The 23,705-nt window shown below is 42.6% G+C and overlaps 1 protein-coding gene across 6 annotated transcripts in view; it reads left to right on the top strand.

The window, feature by feature from the left end:
* The first annotated feature begins 10,163 nt into the window (after positions 1-10,163).
* ACOT12 (acyl-CoA thioesterase 12) overlaps positions 10,164-23,705 on the top strand; it is a 66,290-nt gene continuing 52,748 nt past the window's right edge. For 2 of the 6 annotated variants that reach the window (XM_003899882.4, XM_009208704.3), the window contains exons 1-2: positions 10,164-10,310; positions 18,892-18,961. In XM_003899882.4, coding sequence (XP_003899931.2) covers positions 10,184-10,310; positions 18,892-18,961 — 197 coding nt within the window. In that variant the 5' untranslated portion in view covers positions 10,164-10,183. Of the gene's footprint in view, positions 10,311-18,516; positions 18,962-23,705 lie in introns of those variants that run through there. The other 4 variants (XM_009208706.3, XM_009208708.4, XM_017959713.3 and 1 more) reach the window with 3 other exon arrangements.

Here is a 23,705-nt window from a genome sequence, read left to right as displayed (position 1 = left end):
TATATGTACATACATATGTATGTGTATATATATATACACACACACATATATTTTATATTTGAATTCAGTTTCAAATAGTTTTTTACTTTACATTAGGTATGCTTGGAGAATTATGCTACAACTAATATATATAAATTATTTGGAAACAAATAGCTTTAAATTGGGTTTTCTTAATGAAGGCTCTTTAAAAAGAGTAAAATTATATTCTGTATGTTTCACCATTCTATATAATAAACCTTTACCTGTTTCAATGGTATTTGTGTCTTGCAATTTTGGATACATTTTAGAATAAAGTTCCATTTTACAAAAAATATTTTTATAAACTATGCTGAATTTCTACACTTAAAATTACCTAAAAACAACTCTTAAGGATAAAACAAATTTCAGATTAATTATGGAAACAAGAATGTGGCCGGGCATGGTGGCCTACACAAGCAATCCTAACACTTTAGGAGGCCAAGGTAGAAGGATTGCTTCAGCCCAGAAGTTCAAGACCAGCCTGGGCAACATAGTGAGATCCAGTCTCTACAAAAACAATTTTAAAAATTAGCCTACATGGTACAAACATCATTATAATAGTATAATACCTATCTGAGATAAATGACTTGAAAATGTGATAGTATCAGCTGGATCAGTCATCTGATATGAGCTATAAATGTGCAGCACAAATGTCACTCAGAGACTGAAAAATGAGTAAAAAATCAATTTCATAGGAAATTTTAAAAAAGACTGCCTAGAATCTTATTAAAAAACATTCTGGGGATCTATCAGTTAGAAATATTTTGGTTATACTGACAGATAACCAAATTCAAATGGGCTTAGAGCAAAAAATGGGAGGGCATAGGGGATGCTTACTTGTTCACATAACTGGAAAGCTCCAAAGTCTGTTAGTTTCAGGTAAGGCTTGATCCACCAGTTCAGCAATATTACCAAGGACTTGCCTTTACCCATATTCTTCCCCATGCCTGAATGTCCAGGTAAGAGTCATTGGTCATTGTAAAGATTTGTCCAGCTTCCATTCTTCATTCCTAATCTGTGTTTATTTTCCTTTTGGAGAACAACTCACTGCTATGTTTAATCTTAGTAAGAAGTTAATTGGCCGGGCGCGGTGGCTCAAGCCTGTAATCCCAGCACTTTGGGAGGCCGAGACGGGCGGATCACGAGGTCAGGAGATCGAGACCATCCTGGCTAACATGGTGAAACCCCGTCTCTACTAAAAAATACAAAAAACTAGCCGGGCATGGTGGCGGGCGCCTGTAGTCCCAGCTACTCGGGAGGCTGAGGCAGGAGGATGGCGAGAACCCGGGAGGCGGAGCTTGCAGTGAGCTGAGATCCGGCCACTGCACTCCAGCTCTGGGCGACAGAGCGAGACTCTGTTTCAAAAAAAAAAAAAAAAGTTAATTATTCCAGGCACCAGTCTCATCTCTACTGAAAGAGAAAGAAACAGATTTCACCGCTCCGTTTGCCCTTCCCTTCCCTCCCCCATCCCTAAGCTTATGAGCAGACATATGACTTAAGCTTGGTCAGGTTTGTCAGAGTTCCACAGGATGTAAGGAACAGGGGCAGCCCTGCAGCATAGCCTTTGCTCCTCCCCACTGTCAAGCCTGCTGTCCATATCTAATCACTCCTGGAACCCTTACAAGCATTTTCCTTTGCTTAGGTTGTCTATGTCCTGCTGTTTGATTTATAGAGCAATAGAGCCTTTCCAGGAAAGCCTGTGCAAAGGAGAGCCTCCCACCTTGTGTACCCAGGGCACTAAGTATCATATCTTTTGATGTGCCCATATCCATAAACATTATACTACTGACTTAGCAATCTGTGTTCCCCAGCCTACTGAGCTCTCTAAAAACAGGGTACTTAGCTTATGCTTAGCTCAGTGTCTGGGCAATATTAGATATTTAGAAAAATCTGTGTGAATGAATGAGTGAATCACTTTAGGGAGAAAGTACACGCTTGTATTAAACAATTCTTAAATTTAACTCAGTACATTCTCAAGCACAAATAATAAGGGCTCTTTACAAAGTATCTAACTGCCATAAGGAATATTTTTAGGCTGTTTTATGAGGACTTATTCTTTGAGGATCTATATACCTGTCAGGATGAATCTTGGTTCATCCCTGAAATTTAATCTGAAGGCTTCCTCAGTGCAGATTGCTTCCTTTCTAATAGGAGATAAATATCCATTATGCCACCGGGAAATGCCTGACGTTTAGGTGCATGCCTCATCCTAAATAAAATGAAGGATCTCAATTCTCCCCGGTTTGCCTGCAGCACAACTCGCGGGAACCAAGCCCTGGCCTGGCTGATGACACCACATGTGTAGAAAGACACACTGGGTTTTGCAGGTGCATCACGACGCTCTGAGGAGGAGAGGGTAAGACAGTGACATGCACTCCTGCCACTCTTTCACTGAAGCCTGAGCCCTGTCACTGCATGATCACATACAGGCTCCCCCTCCTGCAGGGGCACCCGCATTCCAGCCCGGCACGGTGGACACCTGGCACCTCCCAAGGAAGCAGGGCAGTGTCCCAAGAGTCGAGGTGCTCCAGGAAGGGTGAGCATAAACGAGGGCTGGTCTTCCTCTACCCTTCTCCTTCTCTGAGTAATGCGTGTCTAGCCATTAGGTGAGACAGAGGATATGGGTGTGTGCCCAGAGCAGGACGCTGCCCTGAGTCCAGTGGGGAGGTCGAGAGGGAGCCCCCTCAGGGGCAAGGGTGGCAGAGGAGCTGGGAGTTCACTGTCATGGGGTACTGACCAAAGAAGTCAATCTATTAAGTATCACAGAAGCCAGGTTTCTTGTCAGAAAACGGAGTTAAAAATACGGGGAGGGAGAAAACTAGAATGACCCCTACAGGTGGAGCTGGAATCTGACCCACCCATCTGAACTGGTGGTTTTCTAGGTAGATGGTGTGTTCATTTCCTACGGCTGCTGTAACAAATTGCCACAGACTGTGGGGCTTAAGACAAAAATTGATTCTCCCACAGTTCCAGAGCCCAGATGTCTGAACTCAAGGTGTTGGCAGGGCCATAATCCCCGAAAGCTCTAGGGGAGAATCCTTCCCTGCCCCTTTCAGCTTCTAGTGGCTCCACAACACTGAGTCCTCACATGGCGACCTCGAGAGAAAGGCAAAAAAAAAAAAAAAAAAAAAAGGCAAAGAGGGCCTACCTACATAGTACTCTCCAGCCTGTTACAAGGGCACTGACTAATCCATTCATGAGGGCAGAGCCATCAGGACTTATCACTTCCCAAAAGGCCCCACATCTTAAAATATCACATTGGGTCTTAGATTCCAACAGATGAATTTTGGAGGGACACTCAAACCATAGCAGGCTCTGAGGATTCATGTCAACTTCCTCATGTTGATGGTGTGTTATGGTTCAGTAGGAGAAAGTCCTGTTTATAGAAAATTCACACTAAAGTACTTGGGGCTAAGCATCAGGTTGGCAACTTACTTTCAAATGGCTCAGAGAAAAATATGTTCTTTGTACAGGACTTCCAAATTTTCTGTAAGTTGGTGATTGTTTTAAAAAACAGACCCAACTCAGCACTGATCTCAAGTCTAGTAGACAGTCAAGAGCAGGTTATAATTTGAGGAGCTGCACACAGCCATCAGCCAGTTTCCACACGTGCTTATCACTCCATTTCATCCTCATTAGAATAGTCAACATTATTTTGTAGCCATTTCCCATGTTATCTTTAAACTACAAATTCTATAAAGTTCCAAGGACCGATCTATTTTACTCACCAGCATTTATCCAATGACCAGAACAGTCCTTGTGACAAGTAGGCACTCAATAAGTATGTGCTGATTGAACAAATGAAGGTGACTTGAAATAGAGGCACCAGCATGGCCTTTGGAGCTAGAACTGGGCACCACTCCCATCTCTCCCACCTCCCATGTGTCCTCTGCACCACATGCATCAACTTCTTAGCCCAGCTGAAGAAGAGCCAGGCTTTCTAGATTTGAATCCTGACTCGACTACTTCCCAGTTATGTGGTCTTGGGCGAGTTCCTTCAGTTTCCTCATCTATAAAACGGGAATTGTAATAGCTTGTATACTTCATAGGGATGTGTGGCATGTTGTAAGTGCTTATGAATTATCTGGGCTTGATTTGCCAGCTCTTCAAAGAGAATATTACTTGCAAGATTGTTGTGAGACTTAAAGGACCCTCCATAAATAGCGGTTATCATGATTCCATTTAATGATAATTTCTATGATCTAATTACAACTTTATGAAGTAGGGAAAGCATCCCTATTTTGTTAAAAATGCTTAAATTGAGTGATACATTCAAGTTCAACACTAGCAAGGAGAGGGTCTAACTCAGACACAAACAAATGTCTCCAGAACCAAGACCCAAGACTGTGGCCCTTTTCCCCATATCACAAATTCCCTTACAGGTCTGAAAAGGCTCCCTGTTAAACTGAAGATGTTCTTGGGAAGGACTGCACTGAAAGCTTTATTCCCTTAATGAAAGACACCACGCAGCAGTAGTTTTTAACATAGTGTGCAGCAGAAGCACACGGAAGAATTGTTAAAACACAGGTTATCAGCCAGGCACGGTGGCTCATGCCTGTAATCTCAGCGCTTTGGGAAGCTGAGGCGGGTGGATCGTGAGGTCAGGAGTTCAAGACCAGCCTGACCAACACGGTGAAACCCCATCTCTACTAAAAATACAAAAATTAGATGGGCGTGGTGGCATGCGCCTGTAATCCCAGCTACTCAGGAGGCTGAGGCAGGAGAATCACTTGAACCCAGGTGGCAGAGTTTGCAGTGAGCCAAGGTTGCGCCATTGCACGTCGGCCTGGCCGATAGAGCAAGACTCCATCTCAAAAAAAAAAAAAAGAAAAAAGAAAAAAAATAGTTATTGGCTCCACCCCCAGAATTTCAGATTCAGTAAGTATGGGTTGAGCTGGAAAATCTTGAGAACCACTCCCCTAAGGGGAAGTAGCTGAAAGCTTAGAAAGCAGGAAATGGTACAGGCAGGAGACAGGAGAGATCTGGGGAAAGCCAGGGAGGCAGGAAGGGGCAGCTTTAAGAGTCAGCCAGAGAGGTGAGGCCTCTGCCAGATGGAAGAAAAAGTGCCAGATCAGACAGTAGCTGAATCTCAGTCTTTGGCAAATTACTTTTTCTGAGATAAAAAGGAGTAATTCTTTTAAAAACAGAAGCTACCACAGCTCACCCCATGTGAAATAATTTGAGTACCCCTGTAACTGTTTCAAAAATTGGATTAATAGCTGGGCACTGTGGGTCACACCTGTAATCCCAGCACTTTGGGAGGCTGAGGCGGGTGGATCATGAGGTCAGGCGTTCAAGACCAGCCTAGCCAACTTTGTGAAACCCTGTGTCTACTAAAAATACAAAAAATTAGCCAGGTGTGGTGGCAGGCACCTATAATCCCAACTACTTGGGAGGCTGAGGCAGGAGAATTGCTTGAACCTGGGAGACGGAGGTTGCAGTGGGCCAAGATTGCACCACTGCACCCTAACCTGCGTTCCAGTGTGAGATTCCGTCTCAAAAAAAAAAAAATCATAATTTTAAAACTTCCAAAAAAAAAACTTCAGGGCCCAGATAGTTTCACTGGAGAATTCTACCAAAAGTGTAAAGAACACCAAATCTATACAGTCTTTTTCAGAATACACAGTAGGGGAATGTTTCCCGATTCATTTTATGAACCCTGACACCAAAACCAGATGAAGACGGTTTTAAAGAAAGACAACTGCATACCAACATGTCCCAAAAATACAGACATAGAAATCCTTATTAAAATAATAGTAAATAGGAATCTGCAATATATAGAAAGAATTGTATACCATGAGCAGGTGGGATGCAGTATTTGAAAACAATGTGCTCCAACATATTGACAGGCAGTGGTGGTGACTGCAAGGGGGCTCCACCGAGCAGTAATCAATGACCTGGGATGAAAATGGGGCCAAACAAATCTGGAGAAGCAGAAAAATTGGATTCTATACACATGGCTTTGGTTCAAACAAAATAAAGCTTTATACTCCACACAAACGTGGTGGCTGTTAGGTTGTACACCTAATGCTTGACAGAAAGAAAGGGCCACCGGAAGTGCAGGGACAAACAGGAGCAAGGTTACCTTGAGGCTCCGGGTGCTAAGAGGGACAGTCCAAGCAGAAAACCCATTCCCCAAAGTCACTGTCATCCCTAGAGCAGGGCGCAGGGGCAGAGAAGGACAGGAGACCCTCCAGTCAAGAAGTTGACAGCCAAAAGCTGGGGAAACCCATCCTGGAAGTTTTGCTTAGGGGCTCTGAGTTTAAACTTTGAACCACATCCTTATAAATTTGTATTTGAATTTGAAAACACTGACCTGACGCCTTTTAAAACCTATACCAAAGGTAGGGATAGGGTTTGATGACAAATCAAGTTCATCTCTCTGAAGTACTTGAACTAGCAAACCCTCTGTCCGCGACATATCTCCCGCAATGGAAAGGCTCGTGGCTGCCTCTGCTGTTCAGGACAGTAAGGATTTTGGCTCTCTGCCTTGCCCGCATGGCCACAGCACTCACCGTTCTGAGTCCTAGTCCAAGCTGACAGCGTCTTCCTGTCCTACTGAGATAAAGCTACAGCTGAAAGCTTGCTCTTGCTCTGAAATCTGCGGAAGTCCTGGGGAGTTCATCTCCTGAGACCAGCCCTTAGTCAATGAAGGATGCCAGTCAGAGGATAAAAACCCCAGGGTTCGTGCCGGTGGGAGGTATGGCTGGGGCTGTTCTTCACAAACTGTAACGTGCTCGTGAATCACCTAGGAATCTTAATAAAATTCAGACTCTAATTCAGTAGGTCTGAGTTGGAGCCTGAAATTCTGCATTTATAATTCTTTCTTTTTCTTTTCTTTTTTTTTTTTTTTTCTTTTTTGAGACAGGGTCTCACTCTGTCACTCAGGTTGAAGTGCAGTGGCCCAATCACAGCTCACTGCAGCCTTGACCTGCTGGGCTCAAGCAATCCTCCCACCTCAGTCTCCTGAGTAGCTGGGACTGCAGGCATGTGCTACCTTTCCCGGCTAATTTTTAAATTTTTTTTTTAATAGAGACAGGGTCTCTCTATGTTACTCAGGCTGGTCTCAAACTCCTAGGAAGAAGTGATCCTCCTGCCTCTGCCTCTCAGAGTGCTGGGATTACAAGCATGAGCCAACACCCCCGGCCTGAGATTCTGCATTTTTTAAGAGGATCCCAGGTGAGGCTGAGGCTGCTTACCTGGAGACTACACTTTGATGCCCCTACCGGTGCTTTCTGCAATTTCCTCCCAAATAACCTGCCTGCTCTCAAATTCTTGTCAGTGGCTCCGTTTCTGGAGAAAGCATTTTTTTTCTATCTTTCTACTTATATTCCAGGTTCCTTGTTCTTAATTTTCACCAAGACCAGCTACCTTACAATGTGACCCAAGGAAATCACTTCATTTCCTCATCTCTAGAATAAGAGTTTAGACTGTCCAGTTCCCCTTCCCACTCCAGCATTTTAAAGATTTTCTCATTATTCTAGTGATTATGGAACTTCCCACACTTTTTTGGATCAGCTTTCCAGCTCCTGTGTACAAACTGTTAAAATCAGACTGGCTTCACATTCTACTCATCTTCAAAAAATGTCTCTAAACACAAATGAAATTCGAAGACCTTTATTCAAGCATAATAGTAAAAATCCTTGACATCAGAGAGAAACAGAGATAACAAATGTTCATGCATGCAGATGACATTTTCATTGTAAAGGGAAGAAAGGGACCATTCATAAAAACACAAGAATAGTAGTTCCAGCATGAGGCTATTAAAATTAGTATGAAACCAACAAAAGATATGAAACCATAGTCTGAAGACATCTAGACAGGAGGTAATAAAGATAAGAAAACACAACCGTGAATATGTATACCGTGTCTGCTTTTTAAGCAAACATCTCTAGACAAGCATACAAACATACACATGCTGTCCCTTTCAAGAAAATCATGTTGGAAACCCACTCTCTTACACTTATGCTTAAACATTTTTGAAATTTCTTTTTTCTTTCTTTTTTCCTTCTTCTTCTTTTTTTTTTTTTTTTTTTTTTTTTGAGACTCAGCTCACTGCAACCTCTGCCTTTTTGGCTCAAGTGATCCTCCTCCCTCAGCCTCCCGAATAGCTGAGACCACAGGCACACACTACCACACCCAACTAATTCTTTGTATTTTTGGTAGAGAGAGGGTTTCACCATGTTGCTCATGCTGGTCTTGAACTCCTGAGCTCAAGCAATTTTACCTAACCTCAGCCTCCCAAAATGCTGCGATTGTAGGCATGAACCACCACACCTGGCCTGAAATTTCTTTAGTTTATAAGAAACTAAGTATACAAGCATACACATAATTCAATATCACCACTTTAGTCACCACTTTTTTACCCAAAATAATACAACCGAGCCTAAATGCAAACTTTATTTCCAGTAATTTAATAAACTTCCCAAATATTAATACAGTTCACTCATGTAACTGTCAGCTATTGCTGCATAACAGACAACCCCCAAAATCACAGTGGCACACAAAAATAAGTAGTTATGTGTCATTCAAGAGTCTTCATGTCTGCTGGGTTGCTCTGCTTCAGGAGGTGAGTCCTTGGGTTGGCTGAGATGCCTCTGCAATACGTGAATTCAGTCTGGTACCCAGATGCTAATAGGCAGCTATGTGACCTCACGGCAGAGGTCAGATGTTCCTGAGAACAGAAACACAGGGTGATTCTAAAGGCAAGACTGGTGGTAGTTATACTGCTATCTCTCCACATTCCATTCTAAAGCAAGTCACATAGCCAAATCCAAGATCAATAAATGGCTCTCACAGAGTTATTGGTATATGGAGTGAATATATGATGAATATCAATTCTTAAATTATGATGATTTATCCATATGGAAGTCATTAAAAAGAAGGCATTTTCCAAGGAGGGGTGCCAAAAGCGATGTGAGTAATAACGTTATTGAAATAAGTGTATAGCTACATAATGGGACCATCTTGGAGGCATAAATTTTTGTTTGTTTTTAAAAGTTATTTTACTGCCTTTTTTTTTTTTTTTGAGACGGAGTCTCGCTGTGTCGCCCAGGCTGGAGTGCAGTGGCGGGATCTCAGCTCATTGCAAGCTCCGCCTCCCGGGTTTTTACGCCATTCTCCTGCCTCAGCCTCCCGAGTAGCTGGGACTACAGGCGCCCACCACCTCGCTCGGCTAGTCTTTTGTATTTTTTAGTAGAGACGGGGTTTCACCGTGTTAGCCAGGATGGTCTCGAACTCCTGACCTCGTGATCCGCCCGTCTCGGCCTCCCAAAGTGCTGGGATTACAGGCTTGAGCTTTACTGCCTTTTATATAAGTCAAACTTCATGCTTGCCTCAGTGAAAGCATTCAATTCCTATTTATGATTGGATTGTCCTGAAACCTATACAGGGAGGCTCCCAAAAGATATCAAGTCAACATTTCCTTATTTCCCCTCTTTCATTAAAAAAAACCAAAACAAAATATTTTTAAAAGAAAACAAAAATACCACAATCTCCATTCTGATGTCACCATGCTGAGGCTTGGCAAGTCAAAAGTATAAGGATGAAAAGGCACCACCAATTCGTGCGAGTCGGCTAGGCTTCTCGGTGCTATTCCAGATAGTCAGGAGCTCTGGGTTCCAGCCAAGGTGATCCAGGTCGCTTAGCGGCTCCTATCACCTCACCTGCTTGCTCCCCTTCTCCGGGTTTCCAGTTCTCCATCGTAAATGTGCTCCCTGGCGCAGCCTCCCCTGACACTCAGACATCCACCAATCCATTAGATGCTGGAGGTTTTCCGGAGACACTGTGTCCCTAATGAGGACTGCTTTGTGCAGTCACTGATAGCAGCTCTAGAAAGTGTAACAGCTTTTTTATCTCAAAAGATGTTCCTCGTGCTCTGGCCCTAGGGGAGCCGCCTTCCAGACCTGTCTACCCGGGAGCCCCCACCCCGCGCACTTCCCGGACTTCTCCCGAGACCCGATAGCGCTGACTTTCCCCCACTCGCGATAGTCCTGGGGGTGACACTGAGGGCCCCCTCACTTGCAGCCCCCACCTCCCTGCGGCCGGAGGGTCAGAGGTTCGCGGCCCGGGCAGGCAGCGCCAGCGCCCTTTGGAGCTGGGCGGGGCGGGCAGAGCGGGCACGGCCGGGCGTCGGGGCCACAGGCATTGCACTCTAGCCCTGGCCATGGAGCAGCGGGCATCAGGCGAGGTGCTCATGAGCCAGGCCATCCAGCCGGCGCACGCCACTGCCCGCGGTGAGCTGAGCGCCGGGCAGCTGCTCAAGTGGATCGACACTACCGCCTGCCTGGCGGGTAGGCGGGCGCCGGGGCTGCGGGAGCGGCGGCGGCTGGGGGTGGCGGGGAGGAGGAAGGCGAGGAAGGTACTTGCGGACAGCTGAGCCCTGAGCAGCCAGGGGTAGGGTTGTTGCGACAGTGCGCCCGCGCTGGGCATGGCCGAGACCAATGGTTCCCAAATGTGTAGCTCTCAGGACTCCTTCATTCCATTAAATAAGTGAGGAGCCCAGAGAGCTTTTGCGGGGTTTTTTGTTTGTTTGTTGTTGTTTTTGAGACAAGGTCTCACTCTTGCCCGGGCTGGAGTGCGGTGGTGCCATCAGAGCTCGCTGCAGCCTCGACGCCCTGAGCTAAAGCAATCCTCCCACCTCAGCCTCCAGAGTAACTGGGACCACAGACGCACGCCACCAGGCCCAGCTAATTTGGGGGGTTTTGTTTTGTTTTGCTTTTGTAGAGATGGGGGTCTCACTATGTTGCCCAGGCTGGTCTCAAACTCCTGGACTCAAGGATCCCGAAGTGTTGGGATTACAGGTGTGAGCCACTGCACCCAGCCAGCTTTTGTTTATGTAGGCTATTTATATCACATTTACTGTAACAGAAATTTAAAAATTTTTAATTATTTTTAAAAACGAAATGGACTACATGTTGACATAACATTTTTAATTAAAGAAATAACTATTTTCCACAAGAACAAAAGTGTAGCTAGAGGAGTGGTGACAGGTTACATCCTGGCGAGTCTCTCTAAAGTCTGGCTAACAGAGGATTGCTGACTTTTTTTTTTTTTTTTTTGAGACGGAGTCTTGCTCTGTCACCCAGGCTGGAGTGCAGTGGCCGGATCTCAGCTCACTGCAAGCTCCGCCTCCCGGGTTTACGCCATTCTCCTGCCTCAGCCTCCCGAGTAGCTGCTGACTTCTTATACCTGCTTCTGCATTCACCGTGCTGCTACCACACCCTTACATAGTCTCTGGAAAACTCCACTGTGTCCTTGTTAGAGAATGACAGTAAAAATGGCAAAAACATTTATTAAGGACTGAATTATGTCCCCCATGCCACCCACCGAAATTTATACATTGAAGTCCTAACCCCTGGTGTGGCTCTATTTGGAGTGAAGAATTAAGGCTAATGAGGTCATAAGAGTGGAATTCTGGTCCCATACAATTAATGTCCTTATAAGAAGAGACACTGGAGAGCTTCATCTCTCTGCCATGTGAGGCCACAGCAGGAAGACAGCCATCCACAGGCCAGGAAGAGAGCCCTCGCTAGGACCTACACGGGCAAGCACCTCGATCTGGAACCTCCCTGCCTCCACAACTGTGAGAAATCAATGACTTGTTTAAGCCTTTTTTTTTTTTAAACAGGATTGGAGATTGGTTATATTAAGGTAACAATAGAAGCATGAATACAAAATGAATCCACATGTAGGAAAAAGAAACAATACAGAAACCACTGAGGTTGCTAATAATAACGATGCCTATTTCCAAGGCAACTGAATATATTATGAGACCACTGAAGTGACTTTTAGTTACCTTGTTTAGTGCCTCTGTCTTGTGATGGAGAAACAGTGGCCCACCTGCAGTTGTCATCATTTCTATGACCTGACATCTTTCAAAACCATGGAAAGATCCAACTGACAATCAATTACTCTATACCTTAATAGTTACATTACTATTAGTAGTATAATATTAATCACTGATAATATTACTATTATTAAGAAAACCTGTGTGATAAAGTTGGTTTGGGCAATATGAATAATGCCTGTGTTAAACACTCTGTGGTGACCCGAGGCACCACATAAGCAGGGGACATTATTTAGCCAAGGTGTAATTGAATCTGTATAGTAATACAAAACTGATTTCTCTGGGATTTTCTCAGAGTTTTTTATAGGCCAGGATTATCTTTTTAGCCACATTACTGCAATCCCAGTCATGGCCCCAAGGCATTGCTATGACCCCTAGGCCCTGCTGGATTCCAAAATGTCTTCTCAATATTTAAAGAAAGATGAAATATTCTCACTATCCTCACTTCTGTCTGTGGCCCCATTATTTTTCCAGTTCCTTAAGTCTAAAGGCTTGAAGCCATCTGAGTAATCCTCTATCTCACACGTCCGTGTATTATTTGGAACATCTTACACACACAGTTTTCTATTTGTGAATCTAGTGGCACCCAACTCCTCTAGTTGAGCAAGTCAAAAGTCTAGGAGTCATCCTTGATATCTCTCTCCACCTTACTTCTCCCTTCACATACTCTATGCATGGAGGAAGTCCTATCAGTGTCACCCCCTAAAGGAATCTCTGAAAGCCAAGCACTGTGCTGCACCCCCAATGCGACCATCTAGTCCAAGCTCTCATCATCTTTCATGCAGACTTCAGCAGTGATTTCCAAACCAGTCTCCATTCATTCTGGTCTCCTCTCCACACTGCTTCTAAAGTAACCTTTGAAGATGCTAATCTGATCATGTCATATGTTTTGTTCATTTTTCCCTTTCTTTTCTTCACCAAGGGCTTTAAGGATTTTTCTAACATGTTCAAGTGCTTCCTATTAAAAAATCTCCCACAGATAATAATTATAAACTCTGGGCAAAACACTAAATAAAAGAGACTTAAGGCAGGTGAAAAGTGAACAAAAGTAGGCTTAGAACACTTGAAAGTTAACACATGAAAGAACAAAATGATGTTGGCTTTTTCTGTGTTTGTTTTTTAAATGACTTGAAGCCTGAAAGAAAATGCCAGTCTGGTCCCAGCTATGGTTCTGATGGTAAACCCATAGGCTTGCTGGTTTGAAGAGCCCAAAGACAGGGTTTGGGAAAAGTACAGCTACTGAAATACAAAAGGGAAAGTTCCAGAAAGGAAAGAGCCAGAGAGAGAGAGAGAGAGCCCTAACATCTAACTATCATCTTTGTCCAGATATCTGGCAAATCTTGAATCATGTATACTAGGACGTACTCCAGACCTCCTGGTTGAGGCCAAAAGAACTGAAAATAGTTGTGTCCCTCTGCAGGTAGACAGATTATAGTTTCAGTTTGGTCAGGTTAACTGCTTGCTTTAAAAAACAAAACCAAAAACAAAACCAACACTTTTCTGAGAAACAGTTTCTACAATGGATCACTCACAATGGCTAGGATATTATTCAAAATTACTTGACATACAAAGGGAAACATGATTCATTCTTAAGAGAAAAGACAATCAATGGAGATTCATCCCTAGATGACCCTGATGCTGGAATTAAGCTTCAAGGATTTTAAAGCAACTAGTATAACTGTGCTCAAGAATATAATGAAAAATATGATAATAAAGATTGCTGTAATCCCAGCACTTTGGGAGGCTGAGGCGGTTGGATCACTTGAGGTCAGGAGTTTGAGACCAGCCTGGTCAACATGATGAAACCCTGTCTCTACTAAAAACACAAAAATTAGCCACATGTGGTGGCAGGCACCTGTAATCCCAGCTACTCGGGAGGCTGAGGCAGGAGAATCACTTGAATCTGGGAGGTGGAGATTGCAGTGAGCTGAGATTGTACCACTGCACTCCTGCCAGGGCAAAAGAGTGAGACCCCATCTCAAAAGAAAAAAAAAAACATTGAAAAGGCAGTACCTTTCTGCAGAGTAATAGAAACTATTTTTTGAAAGCCAAATGGTAATTCCAGAACTGAAAAATACAGTGTCTAAAATAACAAACTCAATGGCTAGGCTTAACAGCAGAATGGACATGACTGAGAAAAGAGTTAGTAAATGCAAAAATACATCACTAGAAATTATCCAATCTAAGAACAGAAAAAAAAGAATTTTAAAAATAAACAAAGTGTGACCAGGCACAATGGTTCATGCCTGTAATCCTAGCACTTTGGGAGGCTCAGGTAGGAGGATGGTTTGAACCCAGGAACTCAAGACCAGCCTGAGCAACATAGGGAGATCCTGTCTCTACCACACACACACAAAAAAATGCTAAATTAGCCAGGCATGGTACCATGTACCTGTAGTCCCAGCTACTCAGGAGGCTGAGGTGGGAGGATGACTTGAGCCTGGGAGGTCGAGGCTGCAGTGAGCCATGATTCCACCACTTTACTCCAGCCTGGGCAACAGAGCAAGACCCTGTCTCAAAAAAAAAAAAAAAAAAAAAGACGTAAATAAAATAAAGTATCAGAGATTTGTGGAAAAATAAAACAAACGCAATTAGAGTTCCAAATATGGTGAAAGACATACAATTACAGATTCAAGGTTATAGCACATCAAGAAAAACTAATACAGGCTGGACATGGTGGCTCACGCCTTTAATCCCAGCACTTTGGGAGGCCGAGGCAGGCAAATCACCTGAGGTCAGAAGTTCAAGACCAGCCTGGCCAACGTGGTGAAACCCCATCTCTACTAAAAATACAAAAATTAGTTGGGCATGGTGGCACACGCTTGTAATCCCAGCTACTCAGGAGGCTGAGGCAGGAGAATCACTTGAACCCAGGAGGCAGAGGTTGCAGTGAGCCAAGACTGGAACCCAGGAGGCAGAGGTTGCAGTGAGCCAAGACTGTGCCACCACACTCCAGCCTGGACGACAGAGTGAGACTCTGTCTCCAATTTAAAAAAGAAAGAAAGAAAAACGAATACAAAGAATATATCCAGGCATATCATAGTCAAAATGATTAAGAGAAAATCTTGAATGCAGCCAGACTGAAACACCGTATATAGGAGAACAATAATTAGAGTTACCACTGACCTCATCAGAAACAGTGGAGACCAGAAGGCAGTGCAACAATATATTGAAGAATAATAATTACAAAAACTTTCAACCAAGAGCTTCAAGGCCCTGTGCATAGCCTGTCCTCAGCCTTCACTCCAGCCTCATCTCACCCACTCTCCCTCCTACTCTCTGCATTGTAGTCACCAGGACCTTTGTAATTACTGTTCCCTCTGCTCAGCAGGCCCTCCCCTCTGCTGCCCTCAAGCCTTCCTGGACACCCCACCTAGTGTATTATTTCAGTTACTGACTCTCATAAAATCCCTGTTTTCTTCAGACCACTTAGTCCATTTTGTCATTATATATCTGTATTAGTCCATTTTCATGCTGCTGATAAAGACATATCTGAGACTGGGTAATTTATAAAGAAAAAGAGATTTATCGGACTCGCAGTTCCACGTGGGTGGGGAAGCCTCACAGTCATGGCGGAAGGCGAAAGGCACTTCTTACATGGTGGTGGCAGGAGAGAAAATGAGAACCAAGCAGAAGGGGTTTCCCCTTACAAAACCATCACATCTCATGAGACTTATTCACTATCATGAGAATAGCACAGGAAAGATCCGCCCCCATGATTCAATTATCTCCCACCAGTTCTTTCCCACAACATGTGGGAATTATGGGAGCTACAATTCAAGATGAGGTTTGGGTGGGGACTCAGCCAAACCATATCAATATCCATTTAATTAACCTCTGGCTCATCCACTAGACTCCATGAGAGCAGGGGTCCTGGCTGTTTCCCATTGCCAGCACCTTACACAGAGGCTGCCTTGCATAACACAGGTGCTCAATCAATATCTGCTGAAGGAAGGAATGAGTGAAGGAAGGTTACCACTATTTTTATCAGTCATCATTTCATACTTACTTTACAATCACTTAGATTCTCTTAGTTCTCCCAGGAAATCAGAAACAGCTTTAGGGTTTTCCACTTCTGCTGGTACACTGTACGAAGGGCAATCAAAAATCAAGAACCAGAACAAGCCAGTCCTGTGAGTTCATGTCATCTAATTGACACTTGTTTAAAAACACAGCACGCATGAAATGACATGTGAAGCCAGGACCCTATTGTGTTCTCCATATTTTTGTTTCTTTTAGTTTAATGACCCTTGAAAATCAATAGCATAAATCATGATTATTGAGCTCCTGAAACCCATATTGAGTCACGTGCTTCTCTGGTAGCGTTCTCTGGTTTGTCTAACCTCTTTCCTGAAAGTTCCTATTGCTTTTATAGTCAAAATCACTATTTAGGACAATGCATTTAATCTTTCTAAACCTAAATTTTCTTATTTATAAAAGGGAGCTAATAACAGTACCAACTTCATGTAATTAACATGCTTAAATGACTAGTCCAGTGCCTGATCAATAATAAATGCTTAATAAAAAGTAACTGTCATGATTTTAATACTTTTTGATCCCTTAAGAAACCTTGTGCTATATATACAGGATATCCAATATAAACAATAAAAGTTTAAATTTTTTTTTTACTGGTTACTGCATTTTAGTTATCATTTAAGTCATTCACAATTGATAACTCAGCTGGGCATGGTGGCTCATGCCTGTAATTCCAGTGCTTTGAGGGGTCAAGGCGGGAGCATCACTTGAGCCCAGGAGTTTGGGACCAGCTTGGGCCAAATCATGAGAACCTGTCTCTACAAAAAAATATTTTAAACAATTTTTTTAAAGTTAGCTAGCTGTGGTGGCACATGCCTATAGTCCTAGCTACTCAGGAGGCTGAGGCAAGATCACTTGAGCCCAGGAGTTCGAGGCTGGAGTGAGCTATGATCATGCCGCTACACTCCAGCCTGGGTGATAGAGACCTCATCTCTTAAAAAAAAAAAGAAAAAATACTCAAGATACTCATGTTGGTCTATATTATAACGCTTTATTACTAAGAATTAATAACCTCAACATCCCATTCCCTCATGTCAAGTAACTGGAATGAATGTTTATGAAGTATTCTTTAATCAATGATTTAAGCATGTATTTGCAAGGTTTCAGTAGTTCCCTGGAAAACTTAAGCTCTGAAAGGGTACTGACTATGGCTGGATCTCTAAGTGCCATGGAGTGGACTGCTTAAAAGATAGAGCTCATGCACTGGCTCACACCTGTAATCCCAGCACTTTGGGAGGCTGAGGTGGGCAGATCACAAGGTCAGGAGATCGAGACCATCCTGGCTAATATGGTGAAACCGTGTCTCTACTAAAAATACAAAAAATTAGCTGAACATGGTGGCGCACGCCTGTAGTCCCAGCTACTCGGGAGGCTGAGGCAGAAGAATCACTTGAACCCGGGAAGCGGAGGTTGCAGTGAGCCAAGATCACACCATTGCACTCCAGCCTGGGTGACAGAGTGAGACTCTGTCTGGAAAAAAATAATAATAATAACTTATTCAACTCAGTGTCTGGAAATCAGCAAGAACTTAATAAATGTTTGGTGCATTGAATTAAATTGAGTCCACCTTGAGCCTTCCTACAGCCCAATTCTTCCATATTCCCTTCCTTTCCCTGAACTAGTTGGAAGGAACCATCCTTCAAAATTAACATTTGAATGTGCAATTTTCTGCAGAATTAGATCCTAGAAAGGAATGTGTTAAATACGTGCCCAGTGGCGTATCTCTTATGTCTTCTTACCTAGGACTATCAATTAATACATAGGTAGTTATAATGATCCAGTACACAAAAGGAAGACAAATTCAGTACAATTTACTCGTTTTTCTTAATCATGTGGCACCAGGACTGAAGTCTCCAAAACTAAAATGAGGTCAAAAGTTCTTATAAAGCCAATATAATCTGTTTGGCTTTCAATTGACTGTTTCCCAAAATCAAATCTGGCAGAAGCACATGTCAAAATCTTTTCCACAGAGGATAAATTCTGGTATTTTTTTATGTAAAGCAAATCCAGCAATAAAAAAAAAAAAAAAAAAAAAAAAAATCTGAGCAAATTACGTGCAGACATAGAACATGGAAATAACCAGGCTTCTTCCTGGACTATCCCACCCTACTCAATACTCCTCCTTCAAGGCAATTAATGTATACTGAATTTGGCATAAATTTGGTAATAATAAAATAAATATTGACTAAATATCTCCTGTGTGCCCATCTCTCTTTCTCTGATACCCAGAGAAGATCCTCTTTGATTTGGGATGACTCGGGGTTTCCAGTACCACTCAGCGCTTACAGTGGTTAAATCATTCACGCAGCGGGGCGCGGTGGCTCACGCCTGTAACCCCAGCACTTTGGGAGGCTGAGGCGGGCAGATCACGAAGTCAGGAGATCAAGACCATCCTGGCTAACACAGTGAAACCCTGTCTCTACTAAAAATACAAAAAAATTAGCCAGGCGAGGTGGCAGGCGCCTGTAGTCCCAGCTACTCGGGAAGCTGAGGCAGGAGAATGGTGTGAGCCCGGGAGGCGGAGCTTGCAGTTAGCCAAGATCGCGCCACTGTGCTCCAGCCTGGGCGACAGAGGGAGACTCCGTCAAAAAAAAAAAAAAAAAAAAAAAAAAAAAAATCATTTAACCTGTGATGCCTTGATTTTAAAAGAAGAAGGATAGTACCTGATAAAATATTTAAAGTCAGCACCAACTTACTAAAATTGCTATTTCAATAGCTAGATTTGTGGGATATTGGTATTAAATTTCAAATACAAGATCATGTAAGTTAAAATTTAGGATGAAGTGCAGTAATTACCATACAGTAGAAACATAACAGGGCAGAGAAGCTTGTATGGAGCCAGTTGATCCACAAATTGTGGGCACAGTGGTGCTATAATGAATGAGGGATGGATGACTAAGATCAATGCACTTACATTTCATTCCTTTCCCTTATACTGAAATATTCTAATATCACCACTAAAGCAGCATGTTTTTATGTATTTTTTGAAGCTGAGAAACATGCTGGAGTTTCCTGTGTTACAGCCTCAGTGGATGACATACAGTTTGAGGAGACAGCTAGGTAAGTGACATTGCTCCATCGCTCCTTTCTCCTAGGTTTGTTGGTTCATCTGGGACGTGTATTGGTGGCACCTGAGCTTACTCATGCAGAGGTAGTGATCTTGTTTCTTAATAAAATAAATAACATGTGACCCAATTTAAGTAAAAAAATAATCACAGGGCCTACTTATAAGAAACACTCCTAAGTGTAACTTCAGTCTTAATTTTGTGGAGAAATAGTTCTCAGCCTGAGATGTATTGTGGCGTAAGGCATAACAGCCAAACAGACTTTCTGCAGGCTCCTTTTTTTAATTGTCTCACTCTGCTGCCCAGACTGGAGTGCAGTAATGCGATCTCGGCTCACTGCAACCTATTCCTCCTGGGCTCAAGTGATCCTCCTGTCTTAGCCTCCCAAGTAGCTGGGACTACAGGCACGTGCCACCATGCCCACCTGGCTAATTTTTTTTTTTTTTTGTATAGACAGGGTTTCATCATCTTGTCCAGGCTGATCTCAAACTCCTGGGCTCAAGCGGTCCACCCACTGGCTTCCCAAAGTGCCAGGATTACAGGCGTGAGCCACCATGCCTGGCCACTATAAGCTAATTATTAATGTCCTCTTCCTGTACTAGAAGAATAACTAATGATAAAAAGATCTTTATGATGGTGAATTTCATCATTAGGTTGTTAGGTAAACACTAATTCATCTAAGTAGAGAGAGTAAATTATGAAAAACATTTTATGTGTGAAAGTTCTTAACCATCTCTTATTGTAGAAAATTTCAAGATACACAAACATTTCAAACGTACTTATTTAGGTTGGTAATTGTGAAAACCGCAATTACTTTTGCACCAACCTATAAAACAAGAGAGGATAGTACAGTGTATCCCGAGGACCCCTCACCCCCAGCTATAGCAATTATCAACTCACAGACACTCTTGCTTTATCAATACCTCTCTATACTCCCCCATATGCCTGGATTGTTTTGAGGAAAATCCCAAGCATCATCTATATACAGTCATGCATCACTTAATGACGGGATATGTTCTGAGAAATGCATCCCTAATGACTTCATCCTTGTATGAACATCATAGAGTGTACTTACACAACCTCAACAGTACAGCCTCTTACACACCTAGGGTATGTGGTGTAGCCTTTTGTTCCTAGGCTACAAACCTGTGCAGCCTGTTACTGTACTGAAAATTGTAGGCAATTGTAATACCGTGGTGACTATTTGTGTGTCTAAACATGGCTAAACATTAAAAAGATATAGTAAAATACAGTATAAAAGATTAAAAATGGTACATCTGGCCAGGCGCGGTGGCTCACGCCTGTAATTCCAGCACTTTGGGAGGCCGAGGTGGATGGATCACCTGAGGTCAGGAGTTTAAAACCAGCCTGGCCAACGTGAAACCCCATCTCTACTAAAAGTACAAAAATTAGCCAGGTGTGGTGGCGGGCGCCTTTAATCCCAGCTACTTAGGAGGCTGAGGCAGGAGAATAACTTGAACCCAGGAGGCAGAGGTTGCAGTGAGCCCAGATCACACCATTACACTCCAGCCTGTGTGACAAGAGCGAGACTCCGTCTCACAAAAAAAAAAAAGGTACACCTGTATAGGACACTTACCATGAATGGGGCTTAGAAGGCTGGAAGTTGCTCTGTGTGAGTCAGTGAGTGAGTGCTGAGCAATGTGAAGGCCCCAGACGTTACTGTACACTACCATAGATTTATAAACACCACACACTTAGGCTACACCAAATTTATAAAAAAATTTTTCTTTCTTTAATTATAAATTAACTTTAGATTACTGTAATGTTTTTACTTTATAAACTTAAAAAAATCTTGTTGATTCTTTTGTAATAATACTGAGCTTAAAACACAAGCCTTTTATAGAGCTGTACAAAAATATTTTTCTTTATGTCCTTACCTTATTCTATAAGCTATTTTCTATTTTTAAAATTTGTTATTAAAAACTGTAACACAAACACATACATTAGCTAGGCCTACACAGGGTCGGGATCACCAGTATCACTGTTCTGCTTCCACATCCTGTCTCACTAGAAGGTCTTATGGGATTTATTAAACCAGGATTCAGTATAGGTGATAGGTCTCTTAAGTGTCTTTTAACATAAAATTTTCCCTTCCTTCTTTTATCTTGCAATTTATTTTTTAAAGAAACCTGGTCGTTTGTTTTATAGAATTTACACATTCTGTATTTGCTCACTGTAGCCTTGATTAATGTGTTCTCCTGTCCTTTGTATTTCTTGTAATCTGACAGTTACATCTAAAAATTGACATGATGAAAGTTTGATTTTTTTTTTTCTTTGAGATGGAGTCTTGCTCTGTCACCAAGGCTGGAGTGCAATGGCGCGATCTTGACTCACTGCAACCCGGGTTCAAGCGATTCTCCTGCCTCAGCCTCCCAAGTAGCTGGGACTACAGGCCCCTGCTACCATGCCCTGATAATGTTTGTATTTTTAGTAGAGACGGGGCTTTGCCATGTTGGCCAGGCTCAAACTCCTGACCTCAGGTGATCCACAGTGCTGGGATTACAGGCGCCTGCCACCATGCCCAGCTGATGAAGGTTTGATATTTTCATAAAAATTTCTCATGTCAAGGCCATATAATATCTAATGATCATAGGCTACAACCATTCTGTCATTAGATATTGGTAACATGGTAATATGCTAATTCTACCATTTCTTCTTCATTTGTTTTCTAAAATACTTCTCTAGAGGGAAACTCACTAATGACCTGAGTATCCTGAGGAAAAGTTTGTCCAGGAAAGGCTTGACTCTTTCCCTTTATTCATTAGGAACGTACAGATTTTCATGTACTTGATGTGTTACAATTCATCAATGTTCTTATTCTTTTTTTTTTTTTTTGAGACAGAGTTTCACTCTTGTCGCCCAGACTGGAGTTCAATGGCGCGATCTCGGCTCACTGCAACCTCTGCCTCCTAGGTTCAAGCAATTCTTCTGCCTCAGCCTCCCGAAGTAGCTGGGATTACAGGTGCCCGCCACCAGGCCCAGCTAATTTTTTTGTATTTTTAGTAGAGATGGGGTTTCACCATGTTGGCCAGGCTGGTCTCAAACTCCTGACCTCAGGTGATCCACTTGCCTCGGCCTCCCAAAGTGTTGGGATTACAGGTGTGAGCCACTGGGCCTGTGCGATGTTATTATTCTTACAGAAGCTCAGACTGCCGCGTCTTTGCGTAGTGGGAGCTTCTTCAGTGTAATCCCTAAGTCCCTTGAACAACAGCCCAAAGTTAAAGATGTTTAGTAACTGCTTGGCCTTCTGCTATAAAATGTTTCAGGCTCATCTTTTACATTTCCCCCCCACAAACTTAGAATCTGTTACTTCTCCAAGGAGTCCTGATTCCTTGCAGTAGACATGAGAAGCAGAGACCACAACCTGGGCAGCAAAGGTGCTCCTCACATCAAAATGGGCATTAGTTCTCGGCCTTTTCAGTGGACGGAATTAGAAATTATGTATTTTTAAAGCATTTATATTAATAATCTGTAATCATTTAGGGTTATATGGTTTTACTTAATTTCTTTGATTTTGTGTCTGTATCTCTGGTTTTTAATTTTATTTTATGCTGAATGTCTTGATATTTAGATTCAAATTAATATGTATATACACATTAATTAGATTCAGAATAGCAGTACCAATATAATCACTAACAAATGAATAGAGAAAGTAGTTTAAGATTATTTATGAAGTTTCTTTCTCAAACTATCTCTCATCTGGTACAGTCAAGTCACTGTATTTTGAAGTCACTTGAAATAATCCTTTTCCATGTGGTTAAGCTGCTGACTTCATACATTCTTAAGTTCATTTGTTTAATTTGCTTTTTTATTTTGTAGGAATGACTTTTCTTTTCATTTAATTTTGTTTTATAGTTTAAAATATCTACAGGTACCAGGGTCCAATCTGGAAAATAGACCCATTTCACCCCGGGGAATCTGGCTCCTCCCTACCTTCTATCTAGGCCCCTCCCTCTCCCTCTATGTAACCATTTCATTTATTTTGTGGCTTATCTTTCTTTTTTTAATGTAAAGAAATATTTATATATATCCTCACTTTTTTCACTTAAAATAAAAATGAGGTGGAGAAAAGTATATATAGTGTATAAAGTATACGCTGTAAAAGTATACAGTATTTCTATCTAGAAAATCACTCCATACCAATATGCAGTCATATGCTGCATAGCAGTATTTTGGTCAGTGTCAGCAGTCCCATAAGATTTTAATACTGGCCATGTGTGGGAGCTCACACCGGTAATCCTTGCACTTTGGAAGGCTGAGGTGGGTGGATCATCTGAGGTCAGGAGTTTGAGACCAGCCTGGCCAGCATGATGAAACCGCATCTCTACGAAAAATACAAAAAAATTAGCTGGGCGTGATGGCACGCGCTTGTAATCCCAGCTACTCAGGAGGCTGAGGCAGGAGAATCACTTGAACCCAGGAGACGGAGGTCGCAGTGAGCCAAGATTGCACCACTGCACTCCAGCCTGGGCAACGAGAACAAAACTCCATCTCAAAAAAAAAAAAAAAAAAAGATTTTAATACTGCATTTTTACTGCATCTTTTCTACATTTAGCTATGTTTGGATACACGAATACTTACCACTGTTTACGGTTGCCGACAGTATTCAGCACAGTAACATCCTCTACAGGTTTGTGGCCTGGGAGCAATAGACTAGACCATATAGCCTAGGTGTGTAGGAGGCTATACCATCTAGGTTAGTGTGGGTGCACTCTGAT

The sequence above is a fragment of the Papio anubis genome, chromosome 5 (genome assembly GCF_008728515.1).
Source record: "Papio anubis isolate 15944 chromosome 5, Panubis1.0, whole genome shotgun sequence".
In the NCBI taxonomy this organism is placed as follows: Eukaryota; Metazoa; Chordata; class Mammalia; order Primates; family Cercopithecidae; genus Papio; species Papio anubis.
This window is presented reverse-complemented; position numbering and strand designations above follow the sequence as displayed.